This window comes from Onychomys torridus, chromosome 16, assembly GCF_903995425.1.
Source record: "Onychomys torridus chromosome 16, mOncTor1.1, whole genome shotgun sequence".
Lineage (NCBI taxonomy): Eukaryota > Metazoa > Chordata > Mammalia > Rodentia > Cricetidae > Onychomys > Onychomys torridus.
The window spans coordinates 14,961,914-14,989,270 of NC_050458.1; the positions used below are offsets into that span (position 1 = coordinate 14,961,914).

The following is a 27,357-nucleotide window of genomic DNA, read 5'->3' on the forward strand; positions in this document are numbered from 1 at the left end:
CTAAAATGCATATTTGTAAAGAAACTACTTTCCATTTTCACCAGGTAGTTCCTGGTGAACCTGAAATGAGTGCGTCTTTGACAGTGAACATGCAGATGTAGAACGCTCTTATCACCTGAGTGCATTCAGTGAATAGTGGAAGTATGAACTGCTCCTCTGGTTCAGTGCTCTGGTGAAGCAAATGTCCATTTTGCCAATTTGTCAATCAGGAGCATCACAGAGCATCCAAATATCATGCTAGTGAGTGCATTACTCCTTTTGAATAATCAAGACTCTGCCTAAGAAGCAGGATCATTTCAAGTTGTTTTTGAATCCTTGATGCAGTTAAATGAAGTGATTTATTACAGAGAGGGTGGTGCTAAGTGAATTATCCTCTAGAGACTCAATTTAATTGGTCAGAGGTTGGCTGCAGGCATGTATTCTTATTTTAAAAAGCTCTTCAGATGATGAAAATGTTCATCTAGCAATGAGAACCAAAGAGCCTCATGGAACCCTTAGGATATAATTGTGTTTCTGAGGCTGACTGACTGCTGACCTCCCTAGCTCCTGCTCATGTAGACTTTAGCCACAGTTCCAATTTCCCTAAAAAACTTCCCCTCCTCAATTGACTTCACAGGAAAAACAAAGGACATTGTTTGTTAGGGTTTCTATAGCTGTTGGGAAACACCATGACCAAAAAACAAATTGTGGATTAACAGGTTTGTTTGGCTTAGTCTTCCATATTGCCGATTGCCAATGAAGGAAGTTACAACAGAAACTCAAACAGGGCAGGATCCTAGTAGCTAGAGACAGGAGCTGATGCAGAGGCCATGGAAGGATGCTGCTTACTGGCTTGCTTCACATGGCTTGCTCAACCTGTTGTCTTATAGAACCCAGGACTATCAGCCCAAGAACAGCACCACCCACCATGGGCTGGGCTCTCCTCCTTTTATCATGAATTAAGAAAATGCCTTTCACCTGGATCTGCTGGATGCATTTCCTTAACTGAGGCTCCTTCCTCTTTGATGACTCTACCTTGTATCAAGTTGATACATAAAACCAGCCAGTACAAGGGGTAGTGCAGATTCGATTCCCGGAGGATGATGCCTTCTGCTGCTGCTACTCACAGAAGGGGGAATTCTCTACAGCCCTTTCTCACGTTGTCTTCCATCAATGGAGGAGATGTGTCATTTATATGCAAAGCAAATCTCATCACCTCCATTCTGTTCCTCAAACCCTTCACCTCTCAGGACTGACTGTATTCTTCTGAAAGGCTCATCCCATGCCAGTGTCTTCATCTTTTCACAAGCTTTGGATGTCTGTTATCATTTCTAAGCTGCTCATATTTCAAATGAGAAATCCCTATCTACCAACCTAACTCATTGCCTTTTTGCTTTCCCATTGAGCTTCTGGTTCGCTCTGTGAGCCTGAACTTTCCCACTACTTTAATACTAGTGTGCCCTTTGCATCCATGGATTCTAAGAAAGTGATTTTACCAAGTGCACAATGGGACCTCTTGGTGGTTGAATTAAGAGAGTTATTTTCTTGGATTCATTGTAACATTGCTTTGTAGTTTGGTTCACAACTTACTTATGAAAAGTCTCCCTTCTGTCTGCCTGGAACACAGCTCTCATCTACTCTCCACCCCTGGCTTTAGTGCCTCCTTTTTTTCAGTCTTCTTTAGACATTGACGTTTCTTCTCCTGTCCTTCATACTTGAGTGCTCTCAAAACAATCTTTTCATGCATCCTTTGCATCTTTTTTTATTATTGGCTTAATCTAAAGTCATTCTTGGTTTTACTGAAATTGTTATAATAGCCTGCTGAGAGGACATACCACCTTTCATGTTGTTTCTCTTGGTATATAGTCTCTTTCTTTTGTTCTTTATTGATATTGATTTAATTTATATTTTCACCATTACTGTGTTATAATATTATTAATTTATATATAAAACAAAAATGTTTAATACTTTATATGTGTGTTAATTAACATAAGGTTTACCAAGTTCTTTTAGCTTCATTCTTATAGTAACATTTAAAATCTGCTCTATTAATAATTACTTGATATACAACACAGTATTGACAATTACTCTCATCATTTTGTAATATACACCCCTAAATATATCCATTCTGTTTGAACAATATTTTCCCATACTCCCTAATACTTAGAATTTTGCAATCATTATTTTACTTTCTGTTTATTTGAGATCATGTTTTAAACTCAACATATGAGTGAAATTACAGGCATTTTTTTTAACCCCAATGGGCTTATTTCACTTAATAGGTTGATTTCCAAGTTAATTCATATTGTCACAAGTTATAAGATTTCCTTTCTTAAAGCTAAACAATATTCCAAGATGTATATGTAACACATATGTTCGCCTATTTAAGTTTTTTAGATATTTAGTTTCATTAAATATCTTGGCAACTATTATAAGTATTGCTGCAATAAATGCAGGATTGCAAATATATCTTCAGTTTACTTGTTTCATCTACCTGGAATTCTATAGCAAGTGATTTCATTACTTGATCATATATTAGATATATAACTATGTTTTAGACTTTCTATACTGTTTTACAGAATCATTATATTCAATTACATTCCCTCCAGCACTGTGTAAGGTTAAATTTTTACATATTCTCTGTGATGTGCATATGCAAGCATACACAGACAGACAGATACACACACACACACACACACACACACACACACACACACACACACATTGAAGAAAAAATAAATATAATCTTCTCCTACCGCCTTTCTTCAACACCCCTAAACAAGATCTGAGCACTATCACCACCAGTTGACAGCCAATGTGGACGGGGGAAATCTCAGAAAAGTCTCACTCTTAAATGAAGAGCAACAGACAATACAATAACTGGCTCCTGGAAAAAGGGAGAATCAGTGCTTTTCAGGGACTAGATTCCAAAAGTTATTCAATACAGCTGGGGATCCCCAAACTCACACACACACACACACACACACACACACACACACACACACACACACGCATACAATGTGTAATCATAAAGGGACTTTTTTAGGTTTTACTTATAAATTTAAATATATGTGCATGTGAATGTCACAATATAAGAGGCAATAAATTTTAAAGGTAGTGGGACAAACATGGGAAGAGTTGGAGGGATGAAAGGAAGAGGAAATTATGTAAACATCTACATGAAATTCTCAAAAACATTAAATTATGTATTTATTACTTAAAAATTTTAAAATTTATTTAACAATTTTAAAATCTATAATTATTAACAGCATGTTCCAAGTTCACATCATAACCTTAACATTTTTAGTGGTATTATTTCAAAACTCAATATCAGGTAAATCTGCATTGATAGTAAATAAGACACAAAAACATATTATATTTATTATAATATAATCATAAGTTTATGACAAGTGAGTTACAAAAGATTCATGTAACATAAATTATTATTGAACAGTTTGTAGAAAAAGTTTGAGACAAAAACAAATGCATATTTTTGCCTAATTCAAAAGATAAACTAACACCTATGCTATAATACTAATGAGTACTATAATATTTTGTAATAATAGTTAAATAGATAAATAGTTTACCACATTTTTTAAAATGTATATTGCCTATGTGTGTCAAGAACTGAAATAGATACTAGAATAGGGAACTTAAGAAATGATATTGAGCTAATGATGATCAGATTGAGTCTAACAGTCTAGTAAAAGAACACAGGTTATTGAAATTCCTTGGAGTCAATCACAGAAAAAGCCTGTGTCCATCATCTTTTGTATGTAAATTCATGGATTTATAAATAAGCAAACTCAGAAAGTCTCAGAAAGAGAAATAAAATGGATTAAACAATGCTTGTAGGAGGTAACTGAGTTGGAAATAAAAAGGTTCTCATTGGTCATTGCTGATATCTGTCCATACACCAGAACAGAAGCACTTCTTTGTTAAATTATATATTTTCCAAAAATTTATTAGCACAGCAACATGTGTTGAATATATTTAAAATAATTATATGAAGAGAAAGATATCTATTATTGGTCATTTTAATTTTAAATTATCTGCTTATGTATGAGTCTATCTTATACAGACACACATAAATACACAGACACACATATATGCAACACCATTTATATCTATCAAATACCATGTCAAACCAAACTTCTTCATAATTTTGATAGAACATTGTTTGGTTTATTTGTCAATAAAATTTGTATATTAAACCTTCAAGCTACTGCTTTTCATTGTTTGGTTTATTTGTCAATAAATTTTGTATATTAAACCTTCAAGCTACTGCATTTAGGAGAACAACAACCAGTAAGAAACACAAATATGATAAACTTTCATATCTTTACTATCTGCCTATCTCCTTTGCCATATGGCACTCTATTAGTTGCTAATATCATTCTTATTATGCATCACTTCATCTGTAAAATAATTCCAAGAAACTAAAATAGCATGAATAACAGCTACAAAAAAAAATACCTGCTATTTGTGTGTCTGGTTGATCAACTCTAGAAGGTTCTTAATTGTTCTTGGCTAAATTTTTCTAGTTGTGTATCCCAATAAGCATTCTGCCAGGTCAACTCTTCATGCTTACATTATTCCCAACTTCTCAAATTATTTGATGTATTAAAATAAACCTTAGTGCAATTTTTATTAAGTGCTTATTTTGATACCATTGTTTGTACAGAAATAGGTATGCAATAGTCCATGGTTTAAGCATTACAAACACAAACAAAATGTAAGAGGAGACATAACATATGACATCTTAAGGTCTCCAAAGATGATCAGAGACACTGGTTAAGGAGGGCAATATTTTTTAGGTTTGTTTAGCAATTATTCATAATATAACTTATATACACAGTTTTCATGTTGTGTGTAAGGAAATTAATTAAACCTCATTTAGGTCATTTTGTTGAATCGGATACAGTGGATCAATGGACCACACTGATGACTGAAGCTGTTTCATTCAGACTCTAAGCATTTTGGGAAGTGTGTGTGTGTGTGTGTGTGTGTGCGTCTGTGTGTGTGTGTCTGTGTGTGTGTGCGTCTGTGTGTGTGTGTGTGTGTGTGTGTGTGTGTGTGTGTGTGCGTCTGTGTGTGTGTGTGTGTGTGCGTCTGTGTGTGTGTGTCTGTGTGTGTGTGCGTCTGTGTGTGTGTGTGTGTGTGTGTGTGTGTGTGTGTGTGTGCGTCTGTGTGTGTGTGTGTGTGTGTGTGTGTGTGTGTGTGTGCATGTGTCTGTCTGTCTGTCTGTCTGAGTGACTGAGATGCTATATATGCTATACTATATGTTTGAAGGCCAGAGAATGAGGAGGTGAAACATGAAAGATTGAAAGAATGTGATTGTAGGTCTTTGTCATTCAAGGACAGAGCATACATAAATAAAAACTAAAAGGCAATCTCTTCAGTATTAAGGTGCTGGAAAACTGTTCAGAGTTAAGTAAATAAACTTAGACATGGATCCTGGTTGATTTTGGTGATCAGAAGATTGGCAACCAGTAGCAACAGGAGTATTAGCACAGCCTGATGCCACTCACAATGGTTATACCTTTGCAGAATTTCAGGTTAAATTCAAGTGTTTAAATGTTATGATACTTACATCATAGGACACCTTTAAATACCTTAAATATGATCACTTTAAGGATATTTCACTACTTAAGATACTGAGTGAGTCCTGTAATAATTTACAGAATGATTATTTCATGTTTTTGACATGCAGGACAGAAGAGAAACAGATTCTTTGAACACTGAACTAAAAGTATGCATTTGTTGTAATCATCTACCAAACACACATAGCTATATTGTAGCTTGAACCCTCTGAAGTAGTAGATTATAGAGGCACTCACAGCAAGACCGTGTGTAGGGGCTTCCTGACAAATTTTAAGGAATGAATCTATAACACAATTTTGTCATGTCCTACATTTTATCTATTTACAAACCTAAAAACTTCAACAGTCCTCTCCTCCATCTCACTCTCTAGATTTGCCATTCCCATTGTAAGTTTAATCACGGTATCCACCTCATATTTGGAATGACATTCACAGTATTTTTTTCCAGGTCAACATGTCAGATTATTTCAAACGTCAAAATCATCTTTCTTACCTGAAATCACAAATGACTGCACCTGTCAAGTTTACAGAGTCTGCTGCATACTTCTTATATTTGTGTGTATGATTTGTGGATTAAAGCAAATGAATATCAAATTCATATGCTATAATATATATATATATATATATATATATATATATATATATATATATATATATAAATATATATATATATATATATAACATTTAATTTACCATAACTACTCACTCTGTGTTGAATGAATATAAATAGATTAGTACATGAATAAGTTAATAGAAAGATAATTTATGGAAGGATTGAGCAGTAATTAGTTAGTGATATTGTGGCTTTTATGTAAGAGCACAGGATTTCAGTTTTCCCTTATTTTATCTACCAGTCCTCACTTACTGTCTGGCCCACTAGTTTTACTTTGTACATGATGTGTTAAAAACCAATATATATATATATATCCTAGCTTCTTATAGCCACCCTTAAATACTGAAATATTGATTGGACATGTGAAAATAATTTGTTGAGGGTATTTTTGTTAAATTTCTTAAGAGTTTTCAAATTAACAAAATTATGTATTTTTATCACAACTCTCACTAAATGTACAGAAATCTCCAATGAGTATGCTAATCATTATAAAAGCTGATAATGTGCATAAGCTTCCTATTGGGGGTCTATTACATACTCAACTAAAAACAATTCCTTTCATAACTTTAAAATGGCAAATACTTCATAGGTATATGTCATATTTAGGAAATGATACTTATCACTTGAGTTTCAATGCAATCATAATATTAATTACTAATTTCAATTGTTTTAGTTTGTAATGTGCTGTTATCAATGCAAACTTATGTCCTTTTAAAATTAATAATTCCACCATTTCTCAGCCATGCAATGTGTGGACAGAGCTATATTAATGATTTCTCAAAGGCACAGTACACTAATACTGCTTTTTACAGCACTTTTTGGAACAAAGGCATATTTATTCTGGCCAAGCACCCATGAGACACAAGAACGATTCTTTGTTCATATTCACAGTGGATAGTCATTTTAAAATTTCAATTACTATGTCAGCAGGTTCCCTCCATTACTTTTTCCAGAACCGCAGTGAGTTATTTCTAATAGCAATGTATGTCTAATAAGCCATACACATGTGTGCCTCATGAGCAATAGCAAATAAATCTTTGTAGACATGGTTAAGGTCTGGAGAAATAGTGTAAATTTAGATGGAATTGTGACAATATATGACTCTTGAATGTGTAGTGTTTATACATACAATAGTAAAATGAATGTTTCTACAACGATACATGACACCAAGGATGTATGTTAGAATATAAGAGAAACAAGAGAAACAATCAAAAACATTTCAGGACATGGCAATCAGTACAGAACTGTAGCATTTATGAAAAATAACAGAAAATGCAACATTATTTCTGCCTTAGAATAATCTTCAATCACAAACATGATTAATCCAGTTTTAAAAAATGAAAGTCCTGAGTAAAAACAAGGTTTATCATCTCAGTTTTACTATATAGATCTTAAATTCCATAATTTGGCTAGAACTCCTTGTGTGTGAGTTTGATCCCATTTTAACATTAATCTCCATTTCTATAATAAATCACATTTCTTAACATTATTTTATTATGAAAAATGTATACAAGAATCTAGGAAGTATTAGAATGCAATAAATATTTGACTCACAAGCCATGATAACTTTTTAAGAGATATAATTTATAGTTGAGAGCAGATCAGTCCAGGACACTGATAATACAAGTCCCATGAAACGTGGCATCCTTTATTTGTTTCACAAAGTGCATTAAACTGTTTTATGATTCAAAGCTGAAAAATGTTTGCTTTCTTTGTGTTGGTGGTATATGTGTACTTTTTAAAAAATATTCTTTCTCTCTCTCTGTCTCTCTGTCTCTGTCTCTCTCTCTCTCTCTCTCTCTCTCTCTCTCTCTCTCTCTGTGTGTGTGTGTGTGTGTGTGTGTGTGTGAGAGAGAGAGAGAGAGAGAGAGAGAGAGAGAGAGAGAGAGAGAGAGAGAGAGAGACATGAATGCATATATGAGGTCTCGTATGTCTGTATGTTTGGCATCTATAATACTAAACACAGTAGAGTAGCATTTTTATAAAATGAATGCACAATTTTATATAAATACTTAGTTTTATTGGTGTTTTGATATAGTAGCTCATGGCTCACACTGGCTTAGATCTTTCAAGTTAGCTGGCAGTGATTTTGAACTCCTGATCCCCTGTCTCTACCTCCTAAATGCTTGGGTGATGGATATATGTTGTCATACTTAGCTGTATTTAATTCTTACTCTTAAATTTTATCATCTTCATTGTATTAATAATGTACCTTTAGTGTTATATTATATACCATCCTTTAAGACCTTAACATAAAAAATGTCAAGAGGAAATAAATTTACATGGGACTAAAAACTTCTATTGAGCTTTTGAATTTCTCAGCCTAGGTTGCCATTGCCAAGTAATACAGTGTGCATCACTTGTATATTTTTTCTTTGTGTGTGCCTTTTTGATGCTGTGAGATCTGGCATCTCTTCCTCATCTTATGAGAATACTTTAAAAAAAAAATGTTGGAGCCCTTTAAGTTTTGGAAGACTGCATCCCTCTCTGCCTTATGCTTTTTATTTCTAAAATGGTGATGGCAATGTCTCGGTTTTTTTTTTTTTTTTCCAGAAGTAAATGAGACAAAGTATATGCAGTTGTTAGCATAATGCCTGGCACATAGTGAATGTTAAAAATAACAGTGACAATGTTGTAGTAATCATGGATTCCCTCCCACGTAACTCCATTTTCAGTTCCTTCATATTTATTAACAGCACAAGATTGTTCTATTCATACACACTTGAACATCATTTTAAATCCTTTCTTATGCACCCTCCTTCTATATGTAGCCAATCCTGAAATGTATTTTCTCTTTATAGTACCTAGTAGATATGCCCCTCTCTATTCTGACATCTTCCTCCACATATCTGAGAAGAATCCCCTGAGTGTGGCATCTGTAAAAAAAAGGCTCCTTGAAAGAACTAAAAATTCTTGACAACTGATACACTTAAAAAAAAAAAAAAGCCAATATGTCATCATTAAAAGTAACCACAGGCACATGAACAAACAACAGAAATGGCAAAGGAAATTCACAAATAAAGCTTTATAAAGTGTAGAAAGATTATGCATAGATTGTGATGAACACCTATAACAACCATAACCATTGAAATAGGGGGACAAAAATAGGGGACCACTATGTTTGAGAGCCTATCCTGGTGGAAATAATGAGTTTCAGGCTAGTCACGAGCACAAAGCAAGACCCTGTCGCAAAATATTAAAAGGGTACAATGAAGGAATCTTGTATAGTTTTATGAGAATTTTGCTTTGAAGATATGTAGTGGGTGTGGGAGCTGGGACAAAGGAGGAAGGGTGTAGTGTGGGAAGAAGAATCTTTCATAGTTAGCAGTCAGATTTTTAAAGGAGAGAAAGGAACAAGTAAACCAGATGGCAAAGAGGCAGTCAGAAGGTGGGAAGACTGTGCAACAATATAGAAACTAAAAAAAGAAGTAACATTGTATAATAACATTCAGAGCTTGTCTTCAATGAAATCATAGTTATTTTGATGCTCTCTTAAAACACAGTGGCTGACATTTGAGTTTGAGAAGTGGCTTTTCATTCTATATGCATGAACTGTAAGTCCTGACTATGGATGAATATGCTTGATCCTAGTGGAGTGAGTCTGGCAAACATTGATATTTATGTCTAAAATAATTGCGTTGTCTAAAGCACATACATTTCAATGTTTAAATATTATAGTATATGTACTGTGAGTTAACAGTACATGGCTTATAATCATGTGTTGCTTTACAGTATGAAAAGCTCATTGGATTCCCCAAACCAATGTAATCTGAAAACAATGAGGTGTTCTGGTACAGATAATTTAGATTCAGTCCATTTTGTTTTCTAGATACTAAAGAATTCACTTGTCCTTCAAAGTATTTTTTGTTTTGTTTTGTTTTGTTTTTAACTGTATATACTCTTGAGACAGTGTTACCAAGAGTCAGGTCATTTACAGCTATATCTATTCTCTATTAGTACTGCAAAAAAAAATTGGTAATACCAGCAATTTCATTTCAATCATAGTTTGAAAAAGGTAAATAAGAAAGTGCTCCCTTCCATAGATCTCACAGTACACACACACACACACACACACACACACACACACACATACACACAGGAGGGGGTGGGTAATACATACATATATAGAGAGAATGAGAAAATATCTGTGTTAAATGGCAATATATAAATTTAAAGCAATCATTATTTGGTTTTAGTTTAAGTTCCATAAACATGAACTTCATCCTTAATGCTACCCCCCACTACCATGGGCATGAAAAGTGACAAGTTATACAGCTGAAGTTGGAATCACACTTATCAACCTTTCACTGTCACATGGGAAAATTAATGAAGTATTTGTGGAGACCAAAGACAATTTCCAATGCTTGATATTGCATGCTTTCTGATTCAGTTGTGATATTTATGCTTGTTTCATTGGAAACTCTTTAGATTAGAAACACAGTGATTTACAGCTTCTCTAAAAATGTTAAAAACACTAAGTAAGTGATTACTTAAAACTCTACATCAACATTATACCTTTAATGTTAACCTCATAAAACAAAGGTAAGTATCACAGTATTTTCAGAGAATATTTTATTATAAAATTTCTTTACCTTTACATACAGGCCTGTGGTCACTCCAAGCAGCAAAAACTTCAGCTATCCGTTGACAAGTGATGCTTTTTGCTCCTTGTAGGACATAGTCTTCATCACAGGAAAACTGCACAGTGGATCCAAGGCTACAATTGAATTTAGATTAAGAAATGTTTTTAGAAAACCAGAATGCAATGAACAAGTCTCTATGGACTCCATTCAGTAGGCCAAATCAGAAGGCACAAATATTTAATAGAAAATGTGAAAATGCAACTTACATAATTATGTACTAAAAGTAAAAACAATATGAATCCTTAATAAATATGTTCAGTGGCAAGAATTATAGAAATGTAAGGCCAGCATCAAGTTCAGTTATGATTAACTAAGTTACTATTCCAAGTGGGTGGTAAATGTGAATAACTCCTTGACATTCTAAACTGAATTCTGGATCTTGGCTTTTTACAACCCATTATACTTCTTTATGGAGAATTGACATGTGTAGAATTGACACCTTTGAAGATCTACGTGTGTTTGTAAATACATTAAAAACTGACTTTTGAAACATATATTGTCCATGTTTATTAAATCTGGTCCATGATAAATTAAATCTGTTCTATTTCATGCCAACATTGTCACAGAAGCCTGTAATTCCTAGATATTGTAGCAGGAGAATTACATGCCTAAGATCAGTCTGGACTATAGAACATGTCTCTGTCTAAAGAAAAATAACTCAAAAAAATACACACCATTCAATATTGAATGCACTGAAATTTGATTTTCTTTCAATTAAAATAAGCCAGCTAATTCTTATATTTTTAACTCTCATATATTTCAAAGGGTAATGTATGTTGTCTGAAATGAAATTTGATACTACATTTTTTTTCTTAAAATCTACAAGCAGTAAATGATCACCAAAATGAAAAAAAAAAGAAACATAATAAAACAAAACTATGCCTCTGAACTTTAGTTATGGGGAGAACAAGTAATATCTAGAACATATAAAGAACTTCAATTAAGTGATAAAAGTGCAAATGCCAATCAATAAATGGATGAGTAAAAAGAAGAGACCATTTTTAAAAACAGAAACAGATAACAAATACATATTTTTTTTTATTTATTTGTTTCCTGAGAGACTGCAACTGTTCCCTGAGACAGAGGCTGCCTGTACTGCACTGGACTAAGAGGTGAGTCTTTATCCTCACACCCGAACACCACAGCCCCTAGGCTTTGGGCCCAGGGGCACAACCCTATGCCCCTAGATCCCCACCATTGCAGTTCTAGTTTCAGGACAATTGGCAGGCAGACCTCCCGCAGACAGGTCAGACTACCACCATCTACCACACTGTAAGACTGCAGTTACTCCCTGAGACAGAGCCCACTAGCACCAGTTGGACTAAGAGCTGCTCCCTAAGACAAAAAGTCCTTCAGTATCCACTAGACCAAGAGCTCCCACTAGATCAAGAGTATCAATCAGACCAAGAGAGGCTCCCTCAGACACAGACACTGCTTGCACCAAGTGGAGAAAGAGATGGGTAGATGCCAGTGCAAAATTAGAGTCAACAACATAAAAACCAATATGGCTCCATTGGAACCTACATCAGCAAGACCTGAACATCCCAACACAGAAGAAACAGAAGATATCTACCATAAAATGACTTTAAGAAGATATTAGAGATCTTAAAAGAGGAAATGAAAATTTTCCTTAAAGAAATCGAGGAAAAGTAAAACAAAAAATGAGAAGAAATCAGTAAATCCCTTGAAAGCCAAAAGAAAGCAATTAAACAAGTGAGGGAAACAGTTCAAGATTTCAAAACTGAAATGGAGTCAATAAAGAAGATACAAACTGTGGTAATGCTGGAAGTGGAAAATCTGAGTAAATGAACAGGAACTACAGATGCAAGTATAACCAACAGAATGCAAGAGATGGAAGATCAGATCTCTGGTGTTGAAGATACAGTAAAACAAATAGATTCATCAGTCAAAGAAAACACTAAAACCAACAAAGTCATGACCCAAAGTGTCCAGGAAATTTGGGACACCGTGAAAAGACCAAACCTAAGAATAATAGGGATAGAAGAAGGAGAAGAATACCAACTCAAAGGCACAGAAAATATATTCAACAAAATCATAGAAGAAAACTTTCCCAACCTAAAGAAGGAAATGCTTATAAAAATACAAGAAAGTTACAGAACACCAAATAGACTGGATTCCCCCCCCCCAAAAAAAAGTCCCCTCTCCACATAATAATCAACCCAACTCCAGAGAGGCTAGGTAACAGGGAAAGACCCTAGGAAGGACACACAAATGACCCTGTGAAAGAGAAGTGGATGAGGTCATGATAGATGAAGATATCATGGGAATAGGAAGAGGCAGGTTGCTGGGGAGGCTCTCAGGAATCTGCAAGGTTGACCCCACCTTGGTCTGCTAGCAGTAGTCCAGAGGGTGCCTGGACCAGTCTACTCCGGTGACCAGCCTAGCAAATAGCCTAGCTGTCATCATAGAGCCTTTGTCCAGTGACTGATGGAGGCAGATACAGAAAACCATGGCAAAACACCAGGATGAGCTCTGAGAATCCAGTTGATGAGAGAGAGGAGAGATACTTCAGGTGAGGGAAATCGAGATCATGATGGGAGGACATGCAGAGATGACCAGCCACACCAGTGGAAGCCCATGAACTGTGGATTGGTTGCTGTGGAGCCCCCATGGGACTGGAGTAGGCCCTCTGGATACAGAAGATGGTTGTTTGGCTCTGTTTGGGGGGTACCCAAGCAAGGGGATCTGTTCCTGGTCTATGGGCAGGCTTCTGGAATCCAGTGCCTACGGTGTGACACCTTGCACAGCCTTGGTGCAGTGGGAAGAGGCTTGGACCTGCCTAGACTCAGTGTGCTGGGCTCTGCTGACTCCCCAAGGGAGACCTCGATGTGGGGGATGTGGGGATGCAGGGTGGCTTGGGAAAAGAGAGCTGGGAGGTGGGAGGAGGGAGCGGGGTCTGTGGATAGTATGTGGAGTGAGTAGAAAATTTCTTAATAAAGAAAAATGAAAAAAAACACAAAAACAAAACAATAACAACAAAAAAAGACTTCCACGGCCTTAGTCATCAAAGGAATCTAAATATGGATTGCTCTCAGATTCCAATTCACTTAGGGAAAATAACTGTCACTAAGAAAACGAGTGCTTGCCTGAGTGGAAAGAAAACCTCTATTCACTGCAGATGGTAGGGTAAAGCAGAGTGTTGAAAATTATGAAAGCCATTATGAAAATCACTATGAAGCTCTCTCAAAAGACCAAAAGTAGAATTAGCACATGACCCGGATACCCCATCAGACTGAATATGCAAATGGTGCATATCTTACTCACAGACACAATTACATATCTATTTATTGGTGTACTACTCACAACAGCAAGAAACTAGTATCAACAAGGATGAATTTAAAAATGTACTTATGTATGACACAATTTTATTCAGAGTTTTATGGAAAACTGAAATTTGCTAGGCAATGGGTGTGACTAAACAATACAATGTCTTTCTGTCATCTGCAAAATTATATTTGTATATGTGGAAGAAAGTTTGGTTATGGGTCACAAAATTAGAAATTTTCCATGATCATACTTTTAAAAAAACTATACTCAACAAAATTAGAAAAGCTAAAATAAATGAAATTTTCTCAATAGGTATCACTTAACAAAAGTTAAGTCACAATCTGGTAAAAAAAAAAAATTTAAATAAACCTATAAACACTAGTGAAATAAAAGTCTCCCAACCAGAAGAAGTCTAAGGCCAGATGGTTTTCACACAGAATTCTACCAGACTTTCAAAGAAGAGTTAACATAAATACTTTTATTTTACAAAATAGAAACAGAAGGAACATTATCCAATTCATTTTATGAAGCCACAGTAAGCCCAATACCCAAACCACAATAAAGAAAGAGAACTGCAGATCATTTTCCTTTATGAAAATAGATGCAAAATTATACAATAAAATACTTGCAGATAGGATCCAATAATATATAAAAATGATCTACCATGATCAAGTAAGCTTCAACCCAGAGATGCAGGGATGGTTCAATATATGAAAATCTGTCAGTGTAATTCAGCATATAAACAAAGTGAAAGCAAAGAATCACTTGATCATCTCATTAGATACAGAAAAACCCTTTAACAAGTCCAAGACCCTTCATAACAAAAGTCCAAGAGAGATTAGCAAAATGAGAGACATACCTACACATAACACAGGCAGTTTATAGAAAGTCTACATAGCCAATATCAAATAAAATGGAGAAAAATCCAAAGCAATTCTACTAAGATCAGGAAAAAGCCATGGTAGTCTACTCTGTCCTTACCTAGTCAATATACTACTAAAAATTTTAGCCATGGAAATTTGATAACTCAAGGAGATCAAGGGAATACAAATTGGAAAGGAAAAAGTGAAAGTATCATTATGTACAGATGACATGATAGTATACATAGGTAACCCTAAAAGATTCTGTCAGGAACTCCTACAGCTGATAAAGCCTTCCCACAAAGTGACTGGATACAAGTTCAACAAAAACAAGTAAGTAATCATCCAATCTATAAATGACAAATGGACTGAGGAAGAAATAAGGGAATTAAAACTTTTCACAATAGCCTCAAATAATATGTCTTAGTGTAACTATAGTCAAGCAAGAGAAGGACTTAAATAATAAAATCTTCAAGCCTTTTAAGAAAGAAACTGAAGTGAATATCAGAGAGGGAAAGATCTCCCATACTCATGGATAGGTAGGATCAACACAGTAAAAATAGCTATCCTACCAAAAGCTATCTTCAGATTCAATTCAATCCACATCACAATTCCAACATGATTTTTTACAGATCTTAATAGGATGATTCTCAACTTCATACAGAAAAATAAACACAAAAAACCCAAGATAGGTAAAACAATCCTGAACAATAAAATAGCTGCTACAGTTACCACCATTCTTGATTTTAAGATGTACTACAGAGCTATAGCAATAATATTTTAATAAAACATGGTATTGGTATAAAAACAGATTGATCAATGGAAATGAATTGAAGACTCAGACATAAATCCACACACATATGGACACCTGATTTTTTTAATATAGAAGTCAGTAATACACACTGGATAAAAGACAGTATCTTCAACAAATGGTGCTGATCAACCTCGATGGCTTGAATTAGAAGAATGCTAATAGAACCATACCTATTACCCGGTAAAAATTCAAGTCCAAGTGTATCAAAGACGTCAACGTAAAGTTAGACACACTGAAGGTGATAGAAGAAAAGTGATGCATAGCCTTGAACACACTGGCACAGAAAACAATTTACTGAGAAGGACACTAATATCAGAAGCACTAAGATCAACAATTAGGAAATGGAAACTCATTAAACTGAAAATGTGGAACAGATATAAAAGGATAATTCTCAATCAATAGAGGAATCACAAATGGCTGAGAAACACTTAAAGACATGTTCAACATCCTTAGCTAGCAGTGGGTTGCAAATGAAAACTATTTTGAGATTCCATCTTATACCTGTCATAATGCCTAAGATCAATAACAAAAATGAAAGTTCATGCCAGTGAGGATGTAGAGCAAGGGGATCACTAAACCTTTTCTGGTGAGAGTGGAAACTTGTTCTGCTACCATGTAAATAAATATAGAGGCTCCTCGGATATTTGAGAATCAATCTACCTCAACACCTAACTATATCACTCTTGGGTGTATACTAGAGGAAGCTGTATCCTACCCCAAGGGCACTTGTTCAATCATTTTCATTGTGGCTTCAGTTTTAATAGCTAAAAACTGGAAACAACCTAGATGTCCTTCAAGAAAAGAAAAGATAAAGAAACTATGGTGCATTTACACAGTGGACTATTACTCAGCTGTTAAAAAATGATACCATGGAATTTGCAAGTAAATGAATAGAACTAGGAAAAAAAAGTCATTCTGAGTGAGGTAACACAAACACAGAAAGATAAATATAGTTTATATTTACTAAAATGGGATGGTAGCTGTGAAGTAAATGATAACCAAGGCACAATCCACAGACATATTAGGTAACAAAGAGGGCTTTAGGAGGGATGCAGCAATCTCCATGGGAGGGGAAATAATATATTTAACAGGCAAAATGGGGGTGGGTGGTGATGGGACTGGGGACTGGGTTGGGGAAGATATGGTGGAGGGAGAGAATATGGTGAGAGATGCCGAGAATTGGAGGGATATTTTAGTGGTGCTGTGGAAACTTAGTACAGTGGAAACTTCCTGGAATCTATTAAGGTTATGCTAATGAGGAATCCTAGTAATAGTTTTATTGATTCTCACCTGGCCATCTCTTGTAGCCAAGTGAGGCTTCCCATTGAGGTAATAGGTTGTATTCATTTCAGTTGCTGGACAAGGGGGTTGCATGCAAATCCATAAACAATCCAGGATTACAGTAGGACCCCATTGCATAGATAACAAAACTCATTGAATATGGAGTTGAACTGGTTCCTCCATGGAGCCCTCATTTCTATGTTCTAGTCCCTTTGGTGTAGAGAAGGTACTCTGCAGGCTAAGAAATGTGGACACCAACTCACCCATAAGCCTTATACCTACAATCTGTTATGCCCGCATAATATGCCAGGGAAATGGGGCACATAACTTGAGGGAGTAGTCAACAAATGTCTTATTTGACCCAAAGCCCATTCTATGAGAGAGAACCCATACCTTAAAGTGTTTGGGCAACCAAAACCAGAGAGAGACTAGATATCCTAGAGACCTAGGGTAAAACCAAGACTACTGGTATAAAAACTGATTCTTAATGATATTTGCTATACTCATAGATCAGTATCTTAACCAATCATCATCAGAGACTCTTCCTTTGGCAACATATGGGAAAAAAAGCAGAGCCTCACAGCCAGAAAAGTTTTGGAGAGAGAGTCTAAATTGTAGGTCTCCATCAAATCCCTCACCTCAGAGCTCAAGAAATACCACCAAAGGCAGAAAGAGTGTAAGAATCAGAGAGGAAGGAGAACACCAAGAGAACAAAGCCTGCTAAATCAACTGAGCAAGGCACATGTGAGCTCACAGAGACTAAAGCAGCAAGCACTGGGCTTACATGAGTCTATACCATGTCATCTTTGTATATATTCTAGCTATTAGCTTAGTATTTTTAATGCAACTACTGACTGTTTGAATGAGTGGGTCTCTGACTCTTGTGCCTGTTCTTGGGACCCCTTTATTCTTGTTGGGTTGTCACGTCTAACTTTGATTTGGTAGGTTTTGCTTCATCTTATTATATTTTACTTTGTCATGTTGGTTGTTCTCTCTTAGAAGCCTGTTCTTTTCTAGTGAGAGAAAGAAAGGGAATTGAGAGGATGGGATGTTGGAAGGAACTAGAAGGAGTAGATGGAGGGGAAACTATAATTAAGGTATGTTGTAGAGAAAAGAATTTATTTTTAGTACAAACAAAAAGTTGTCCATGAGAGGGGAAAGGAGCAAAGATAGTGTATCACATTTGCATGAAAGCATATCATGAAAGCAGAAGGGAGGAGGCCTGTGGTGGAATGTGGAAAGAGGGGTATGTAGAAATGGGAAGACAGGGAGAGGAGGGTCACCAAAATTTATATCTGATGATGTCTGTTTGAAAACCAATGGTTTACATGCTAATTTATAAATGAAAAATGGAAAAAGCAAATAAATAAAACAAGAAATTTATTCTTCTTACTAAATAGCTCTCTCATAATACATTGCCCAAACTGTTTCCTCTCCATTCTTACTTCTGGCAAGTATCCATAAAGGGTAACTACATACACCATGCTGTTTCTCCTGTTTTTCCTTGTTCTCTCTGCACAAATGACCTTAGTTCTACCCTGTTACTCAGCCTGTAGCTTAATGAATTCTTTTCAGCTTCCTGAGCTTATCCTGAAGGTGCAATATGGTAACATATATTTTGGTAACAATGAAGAGAACATGTCAAAATAAAACTACAGAAAAGGAAGTCAGGAAGAAAATATTTCAGTTGAGGCTGAAAGAGACAGAACACACACACACACACACACACACACACACGCACACACACTCACACACATCCTGAATAGCATTATTTATTTCAGACTTGTTTACTAACATTTACCTAACAGAGACTAAAAACATTCAATTTAATCTGGATGCCTATAAGTAGATGATACTTTCCAAGGTCAAGATATTTTCTTGGGGATACTAAAATTCTATAATCCTCAAGCACCAACCTTCCATCATTTGACACATTTTCTGTTTTCAAGAAAGAGGAATATTATGATCAGGATGTAGCAAATGAAGCAAACCCCTGTATAAAATTAAGTCAGGAAAGCTGTTAGGGATTCAATGAGATGAATTCCAAGTCTAAAGTGTGCTACAGGTCTTTTGAGCATCATTCTAGAAGCCATGGGCTTTCATTGAGTGCCTAGTGAATGACAATATTTGGTGTTTTAAAGTGATTCTATTGGGTGTGAGTGAATAACACAATTTTAGAGCACACGGTGGAAGCAAGACGCTATTACAAGTGTCTCAGCTCTGGAGGAGATAGGTTAGTAACATATACAAGATGGAAGAGATTAGAAACTAGTAAGGTTAAAACTTTGAGATAAGGAATGTTTTGTAGGAGTTGTTTAATGATTGCATCTTATTAACTTAATATCTACAACTTGCTGCATTTGTTGCAGGTGAGTGCATTTAATTTTAACCATGCTCTTTTTGGTAAAATGGATAAATGGCATTGCAGCTGAAAGTTTTCCTGGTCCCACATGGCTCCCATGGCTTCACGGTCCCACAGACGCTCAGACCCAAATGAGCACACAGAGGACTATTCTAATTACTAACTGTATGGCCTACTGGCTTAGGCTTCTTGCTAGCTATAACTTAAATTAGCCCATAACTATTTGTATTTCACCATGTTTTCCATGGCTTTACCTGTGTGCCATTACATGCTGCTCCCTTGATGACAGGCTGTCATCTTTCCCCGCTTTTCCCCCACACTTCCTGCCTCCTTCTTCCTGTCTCTCTCTTTGAATTTCCCACCTGCCTCTAAGCTGCCTTCCCATAGGCCAAATGGCTTTATTTATCAACCAATCAGAGCAACACATCTTCACAGCATACAGAAAGATATCCCCCCCAGCCCCACATTGGGTACCATAATGGGTCTATTTTTCTATTCAATTAGCATGTAGTCCAGAAACCTTTTTTTTTTTTTTAATGTATTAGCGAAAGCTAAAACCCCACATAGTATAACGTGCAGCTTGAAGACATCTCATTACCGCCATACTGCAGGTCAAGAGAGCACACCAGGAACCCACCATATAGTAGTTCAAGCATGCAGGGTGCTGCTAAATTGAGAGAGACAACTAGGAAACTATTTTAGCCTTGTTTTAGAATCTTTTTTAAAGCTTTCTCCAGTTTTAGGTGGAAATTCTCACCCCAAGTTCTGGTGCCATTTGTAGCTGGAGCTATCTACAGTCCCACCTGGGCTGGCAGCCACTCAGACTCAAATAAACACACAGATGCTTATATTATTTAAACTGTTTGGCCTAATGGCTCAGCCTTCTTGCTATCTAGTTTGTATATCTTAAATTAACCCATTTTTATTAATCTATAAGTTGCCATGTGGCTTGTGGCTTACTGGTATCTTAACATGTTGCTTCTCATCACAGCAGCTGGCAGTGTCTTTCTGCCTCAGCCTTCCACTTCCCAGAATTCTCCTTCCCCTTTGTCCCACCTATACTTCCTGCTTGGCTATTGGTCAATCAGTGTTTTATTTATCAATCAATCATTCACAACACCCCCATCACTTCCCCTTTTCTGTCTTAACAAAAGGAAGGGTTTAACTTTAACCTATTAAAATTACATATGACAAAACAGTTATCAAGCAAGAACTACAGTTACAATATCTAGTCTATTTGTATTTTGTAAAATTAAAGAAAAATTGACATTATAAGATAGTTTTCTGTTGGTAATACAAGATTGGATACAAAGTGAATTAGGTACATTTTTGACTCATCAAAATAGGATAGATAATGGAATATTTTCTCTGAATTTGTCAATGCAAATTGATATTGTTGGTGTACTTATTGCTTGCATATATTGTATATAGCTATTGTACTTACTGTGTATAGTTTTTCTTATATTAGTTATAACTTTTTTATTTTTTTTTACTTTTATTAGGGGAAAAGGGGAAATGTGGTGATATTTTATTTGTGCTGAAATGTGGTGATATTTTATTTGTATGTTAATAAATAAAGCTTTCCTGGAGATCAGGGGGAAAGCCAGCCATTTTACAAAAACAAGAAGTCAGGCAACAGATATCCTTAGTCCCTTAGCAGGCAGGATCTCTGTTTGTTCAAGGCCACACTAGGGAAGACAGCCAAGCTTGGTGACACACTCCTTTAATCCCAGTATCAACCATAGAGGCCTTGAGGTCTGTACAGACAGACAGACAGTGACAAGGAAATAAGGTAGCTGGGCTAAGATAATCAATGAGAGGGCAGAACAGCAAGGCAATAAAGGCATGGGTAGACAGGAAGCAACTCACATTTGGAAGCTGTAGAGTTAATGAGATAAGGTTAGCTGGTGGATTTCTCTGATCTCTCTAAGGCTTTAAGCCAAGTTTCTGGCTCTGTGTTTTTTATTTTAATAAGACCATTTAGAAATTCATCTACATGGCATTATATTTAACCATAGGTGATTTACTGTTGTTCTTGGTTTGTGTGTGTCTGTGTGTGTGTGTGTGTGTGTGTGTGTGTGTGTGTGAAAGTACTATAAATTCATTATTTTTATTACCTGTATATAGGCAACTTCTATATATAAACATCTGCCTCCTTTGCTAGCAAGTCAACAACACTCTTTGAAGTGTATATAATTTTCCTCCCTATGATAAAAACAATTTCCTTTCTTTCTTCCCTCAGATAATTTATTTGCAGTAGTTTACATGCATAAAGAAGAGGGGCAGTAGTTAGCCCTTCAGATCACAGAGTCAGATCTGCTAACCCCTATCTCACCTGCTGTGCAAGTGAGGAAGACACATCTTTTATTAAGTACACAATCTCTAACATGGTTCAGGCACTTAATTATTTCTCTTAGTTAAAAATCAGACCACAATAATCTGGCAGCTGTTGATTTTGAAGTCATCTGAGATCTCTGTTGTAGTCTCTTTGGAACTTTACATTTCATTTTCATAAAAGTCTGTTAGTGTAATTTATTCTCTCTATTTATTGGGCTAAATCTCTAAAACAATTGTTGCCCTATATATATTCTAGACACCTACTTTGTATTTCGGATGCTCTCATAATATCTGCCAGCCCAGAACTCACTCTTTCTTATATTCTTTTGTCATTATTAAGACTTGTTTTCTAATTTCTGTTAATCTTCAAAGAAAACCTAAAATATGGAATTTAATAATGCATGTGAAAATAGAGATTTATAGGAAAATATTTAGTTTCAGTGAAGTGGCAGAGTTGATCAGATGTGTCCACCATAATTACCTCGTCAACACTGAAAAGATATCTATCCTATTTGTCTAGTACCTTCTATTTTAGTAAGGATATTTAGATACTTAATATGATGCCACATTCCAACACAAATGTTTGAGCACATTATTAAGACTCTAATCATCAGGCAGATGACAAAATGACACTATTTGGTAACAAGTGTGGATCTTCACTATAATTAGGTTGGGCCATCTTTAAATGTCATCATCTTAAAAAAATACTTAATTTTTCAAAAGTGTCTTGTTACATAAAGGCTTAAAAATTGTCAGTCGAATGAAAGATTTTTTTAAATATATAAATTTTAAATCATTTACTTTGACTGACATAGTGATCCTTTTATTTTGTTTATAATCAAGTAGGATATGAACAAATGGGAAAACAGGACAGCTGCTGGAGCTGACAGAAAGGGGATCCTTGTAGACCAAGTAAGCTTATCAGCAACTCATTTTGGATGGATTGATATTTAAGATGTTTTTCCAGATACTGGTTTTTTTGGTTGATTTAAAGGTCTCATGATTTCCTGACATATACAGAATTCAACATTAACACAGATGTCTAGTTTTCAAAATTAAAACTTAAGAGTAGAAATTAACCCAGCATAAATGCTGATGCAAAACTTAAAGCTTATGTAAAATATTTCTGTAGTGAAATGATTAAAGTGCTAAAAACAGGGGGAAAATGTTGCCAACTAAACTTGATTATGACAGATTAATGCTTTTGAATTAAATTCAAATAATTAATTTATTTAAACTGGCACTTTCAAAAATGAGTAATTGTACATTAGAAAACTTAAGCTTACTTTTCCCCTTAACGAAAATAGAGTCTAGGGTATTTTAAATATGATTATTATGTGTTCTAAGAATCTAGAAATTGATTTGAAAATGAATAACAACTAAATTATAAAGTATTATATCTTGTATTCCTGTAACGTTCAACAACCCTGGAGCAAAGGGTGCTATGACATGCTAATAAGGCATTTCCAAAACTCTATAGAAGAGGTTCATAGTTCACTGTTGTCTCCCTTGTCAGACCCCCCAATGCACTAGGAAATGCACTGGTCACAACTTTCTTTTGTCCTATGAATACAAGAGTTTACCACAAATGGTCACCCCTGAACACATGCATATGACTAACATAATATAAGCCTGTTATATTTAAGCACAGCACATACACACATACACACACACACACACACACACACACACACACACACACACATACACACACACACACACACTAATATTTTATGGGGCCATGAAATTGAAGGAGAGTAAGGAGTAATATATAGTAGTATTTGAGGGGATGAAAAAAGGCAATAAGTCTTGTTTACACACAAACACATATACACAGACACAAGCACATATATGCTTATATGAATGTCTCTCTCACACACACATACGTGCACACACACACACACACACACACACACACACAAATTACTGGTCATGTAATCACTTTCATGGTGAGACACATTATTTGAAGTAAGCCCATCAGTATTTCCTGGACTATTCTCTCATATTTGACTTAACATAAACCACATCATGTTTTACTTGGAGTAAGAGCTTTATTTTTGATAGCCCTCCAAATTCAACTGGTACTTATTGTTAGATGTTTTAAATTATTCTAAATTTTTACCAAAACCTTTGCTCAAATGAGAGAAAAAAAGGATATTTAGTTCTGTAGGAGGGAATAGGGGGAGTATGTTGAGGAGGAGAGGCTGGAGAGGTGGGAGGAGGGAAAAAGGGGATCTGTGATTGATGTGTGAAATGAACAAAACAATTTTAATAAAAGAATAAAACAAAATATTTATTGTTCATTTTATGTTTTGAATATAATGTCATTATTCCCTTAGGTTATGTCAACAAAACCAACATTGTAACTGATGAAGATGGTTTAGTTCATCATGCAAACAGTTTTATGTTTGTCTTATTTACTGGTTTCTGCACTGTAACTGTAGGGGGTTATAAGCCCAACCTGCACTGATTGGGAACAGGTAAGGCCCCATCTCTGGACTGGGTAAACCAGGCCCCTGTTCCCTAGGCACTAGGGGCACATCTTGAGACCCTCCCCCAAGCTATTGGAACCCCATAGATAGGCCAGCTGCCACTTCCCCTGCACCCTCACCAAGAAAACAGCCCTCTGTGACACCAGTGAAAATTGGGGACATAAGCACTTCCTGCACCAGTTGGGAGCAGCACAGATTAGACCAAGAGCTCCTGTTAGATCAAGAATATCAATCAGACCAAAAGAGGCTCCCTCAGACACAGACAGCACTTGCACATAGTGGAGGAAGAGATGAGTAGACACCAGTGCAAAAATACAGTCAACAACATAAAGACCAATATGGCACCATCAGAACCTATTGGTGCTGCTACATCAACAAGACCTGAACATCCCAAAGCAGAAGAAGCAGAAGTAAAAGACCTTAAAAATGACCTTAAGAATATAGAGACTTTTAAAGAGGAAATGAAAACTACCCTTAAAGAATTTGAAGAAAAGACAAACAAAAAATTGGAAGAAATCAATAAATCCCTTAAAAAGGCAAAAAAAAAAAAAAAGCAATTAAACAGATTAATGAAACAGTCCAAGATTTGAAAACTGAAATAAAGGCAATAAAGAAGATACAAACTGAGAGAAGACTGGAAATGGAAAATCTGAGTAAATGAATAAGAACTACAGATGCAAGCATAACTAACAGAATGCAAGAGATGGAAGAGCAGATCTCTGGTGTTGAAGATATAATAGAGGAAATAGATTCATCAGTCAAAGACAACACTAAAGCCAAAAAAGTCATAACAAAATGTCCAGGAAATTTGGGACACCATGAAAAGACCAAACCTAAGAATAATAGGGATAGAAGAAGAACAGCAACTCAAAGGCACAGAAAACATATTTAACGAAATCATAGAAGAAAACTTTCCCAACTTTATGGTGATATTTGTGCTAAAACGTGATTTTATTTGTATGTAAATAAAGTTGCCTGGGGGTCAGAGCTAATAGCAAGCCATAGCAGAAGTCTGGCAGTGGTAGCACACGCCCTTAATCAGATCACATGGCAGTCAGTCTGTGTGTTCAAGGACATAGCCAGCTTGGAGACACATGCCTTTAATCTCAATACCAACCATAGAGACCTGGAGGTCTGTATAAACAGGCAGTAATGAGGAAGTCATGTTGGTTGGGTTTACAACCAATGAGAAGGCAGAACAGAAAGTCAAAAAAAAGACAGACACACAGAAAGTAGGTTTTTTTCTCAGGGGAAGGATGGCAGTGGCAGCAGGTGATAAGAAGATGGTCTCGGTCTTAGCTCTTAGCTACTGTTCTCCAAACGCTGGAACTTTTAACTCTGCATTTGGCTCTATGTTTCTTACTTAATGAAACCATTCAGAATTACATCTATACAACTAAAAGAAGGAAATACTCATGAAAGTACAAGAAGCTTACAAAACACCAAATAGACTGGATCTAAAAGGAAAGACCCCTTGCCACACAATAATCAAATCATTAAATATACTGAATAAAGAAAAAGTATTAAGATCTGCAAAGGAAAAAGGCCAAGTAACATACAAAGGCAGAACCATCAGAACAACACTTGACTTCTCAATGGAGACTCTGAAAGCCCTAAGGTCCTGGATAGCTGTTATGCAGACACTAAGAGACCATGGATGCCAACCTAGACTATTATATCCAGCAAAATTTTCAAATGCCTTGATGGAATGAACAAAACATTCCATGATTAAACCAGATTTAAACAATAGCTACCTACAAATCCAGCCCTACAGAAAGCACTAGAAGGAAAAATCCAACCTAAGGAAGTTAGATACAATCATGAAAATACAGGCAATAGATAACCCCACACCAACAAATACCAAAGAAGAGAAACACACTACACTACCAACAAAAAATAACAGGAATTAACAATCACTGGTCATGAATATCCATTAATATCAATGATCTCAATTTGCCTATAAAAAGACACAGGCTAACAGAATGGATAAGAAAACAGGATCCATCCTTCTGTTGCATACAAGAAGCACACCTCAACTTTAATGACAGACACTACCTCAGAGTAAAAGGCTAGGAAAAGACTTTCCAATCAAATGGACTTAAGAAGCAAGATGATATAGCTATCTTAATATCTAATAAAAACAGACTTCAAAGGAATTGTAACCAATCTGGATATTGCTCCTTGATGTCTTGTTATAGGAAGTGCTTAAGGTATTATTCAATAACCAAAACATTCTGGCTCTTACACATTTCCCAAATTGGATCACTGAAGTATACACCTGCCAATGTAGAAGGGTGATGATACCTTCCATTTATTTTCAATACTCCATTTCTCTTCAGTTTAGATTCCAATATGAGGTCAAAATCCTTCTTAGATGTTTTCCCCTTTATTTGTATGTGTATCTTTCAAACATATATGATTACTACAATGAGTAATTCCAAAAGGGAATCCCAAAAGACCCAGCTTTTACAATGGGAAACAAATTCTTTAGGAAAGTGTGCTTGTTATGGCAGATTTTAATATGAGAACAACTCTTTATTAGTTACATAGTGAAATAACCTATAACAAAATCCATTAAATAGGAGTGCAATTGCATAACACTAGAAAAAAAGATAATTCCTATCATAGAATCCCTATTTTATAACTTATAAAATATACTGGAAAATCCACAACTGAGATTCTAAATGCAGTGATAAATTATTAAATAAATAATCAATTCAAATTTTTCAAAGTTTCTTTACCAAATTAAGCCAGGAAAATAAATTTATATTTTCACAATTATCAATATTATATCTTAATGTTGAAAGTTTTGAGTCTATAAGATTAGATTTTCTCTAAGTGCTCTAGGGCTGTAGCACTCAACAGATCAACCTAATTTTTATTAAAATATAGGATGTCAAAAAAAATATCTCAGCTGGGCGGTGGTGGCGCACACCTTTAATCCCAGCACTTGTGAGGCAGAACCAGGTGGATCTTTGTGAGTTCGAGACCAGCCTGGTCTATAGAGCAAGATCCAGGAAAGGCTCAAAGCTACACAGAGAAACCCTGTCTCAAAAAACCAATATATATGTTGTTATGATATTGT

General features: G+C 35.6%; 1 protein-coding gene across 3 annotated transcripts in view; it reads right to left on the minus strand.

Moving 5' to 3' along the window:
- Positions 1-27,357, minus strand: part of Csmd3 (CUB and Sushi multiple domains 3) — a 1,137,155-nt gene that overhangs the window by 631,184 nt on the left and 478,614 nt on the right. For all 3 annotated transcript variants that reach the window (XM_036207646.1, XM_036207645.1, XM_036207647.1), the window contains one exon: positions 10,788-10,912. In XM_036207646.1, the coding sequence (XP_036063539.1) occupies positions 10,788-10,912 (125 nt within the window). The remainder of the gene's footprint in view (positions 1-10,787; positions 10,913-27,357) is intronic.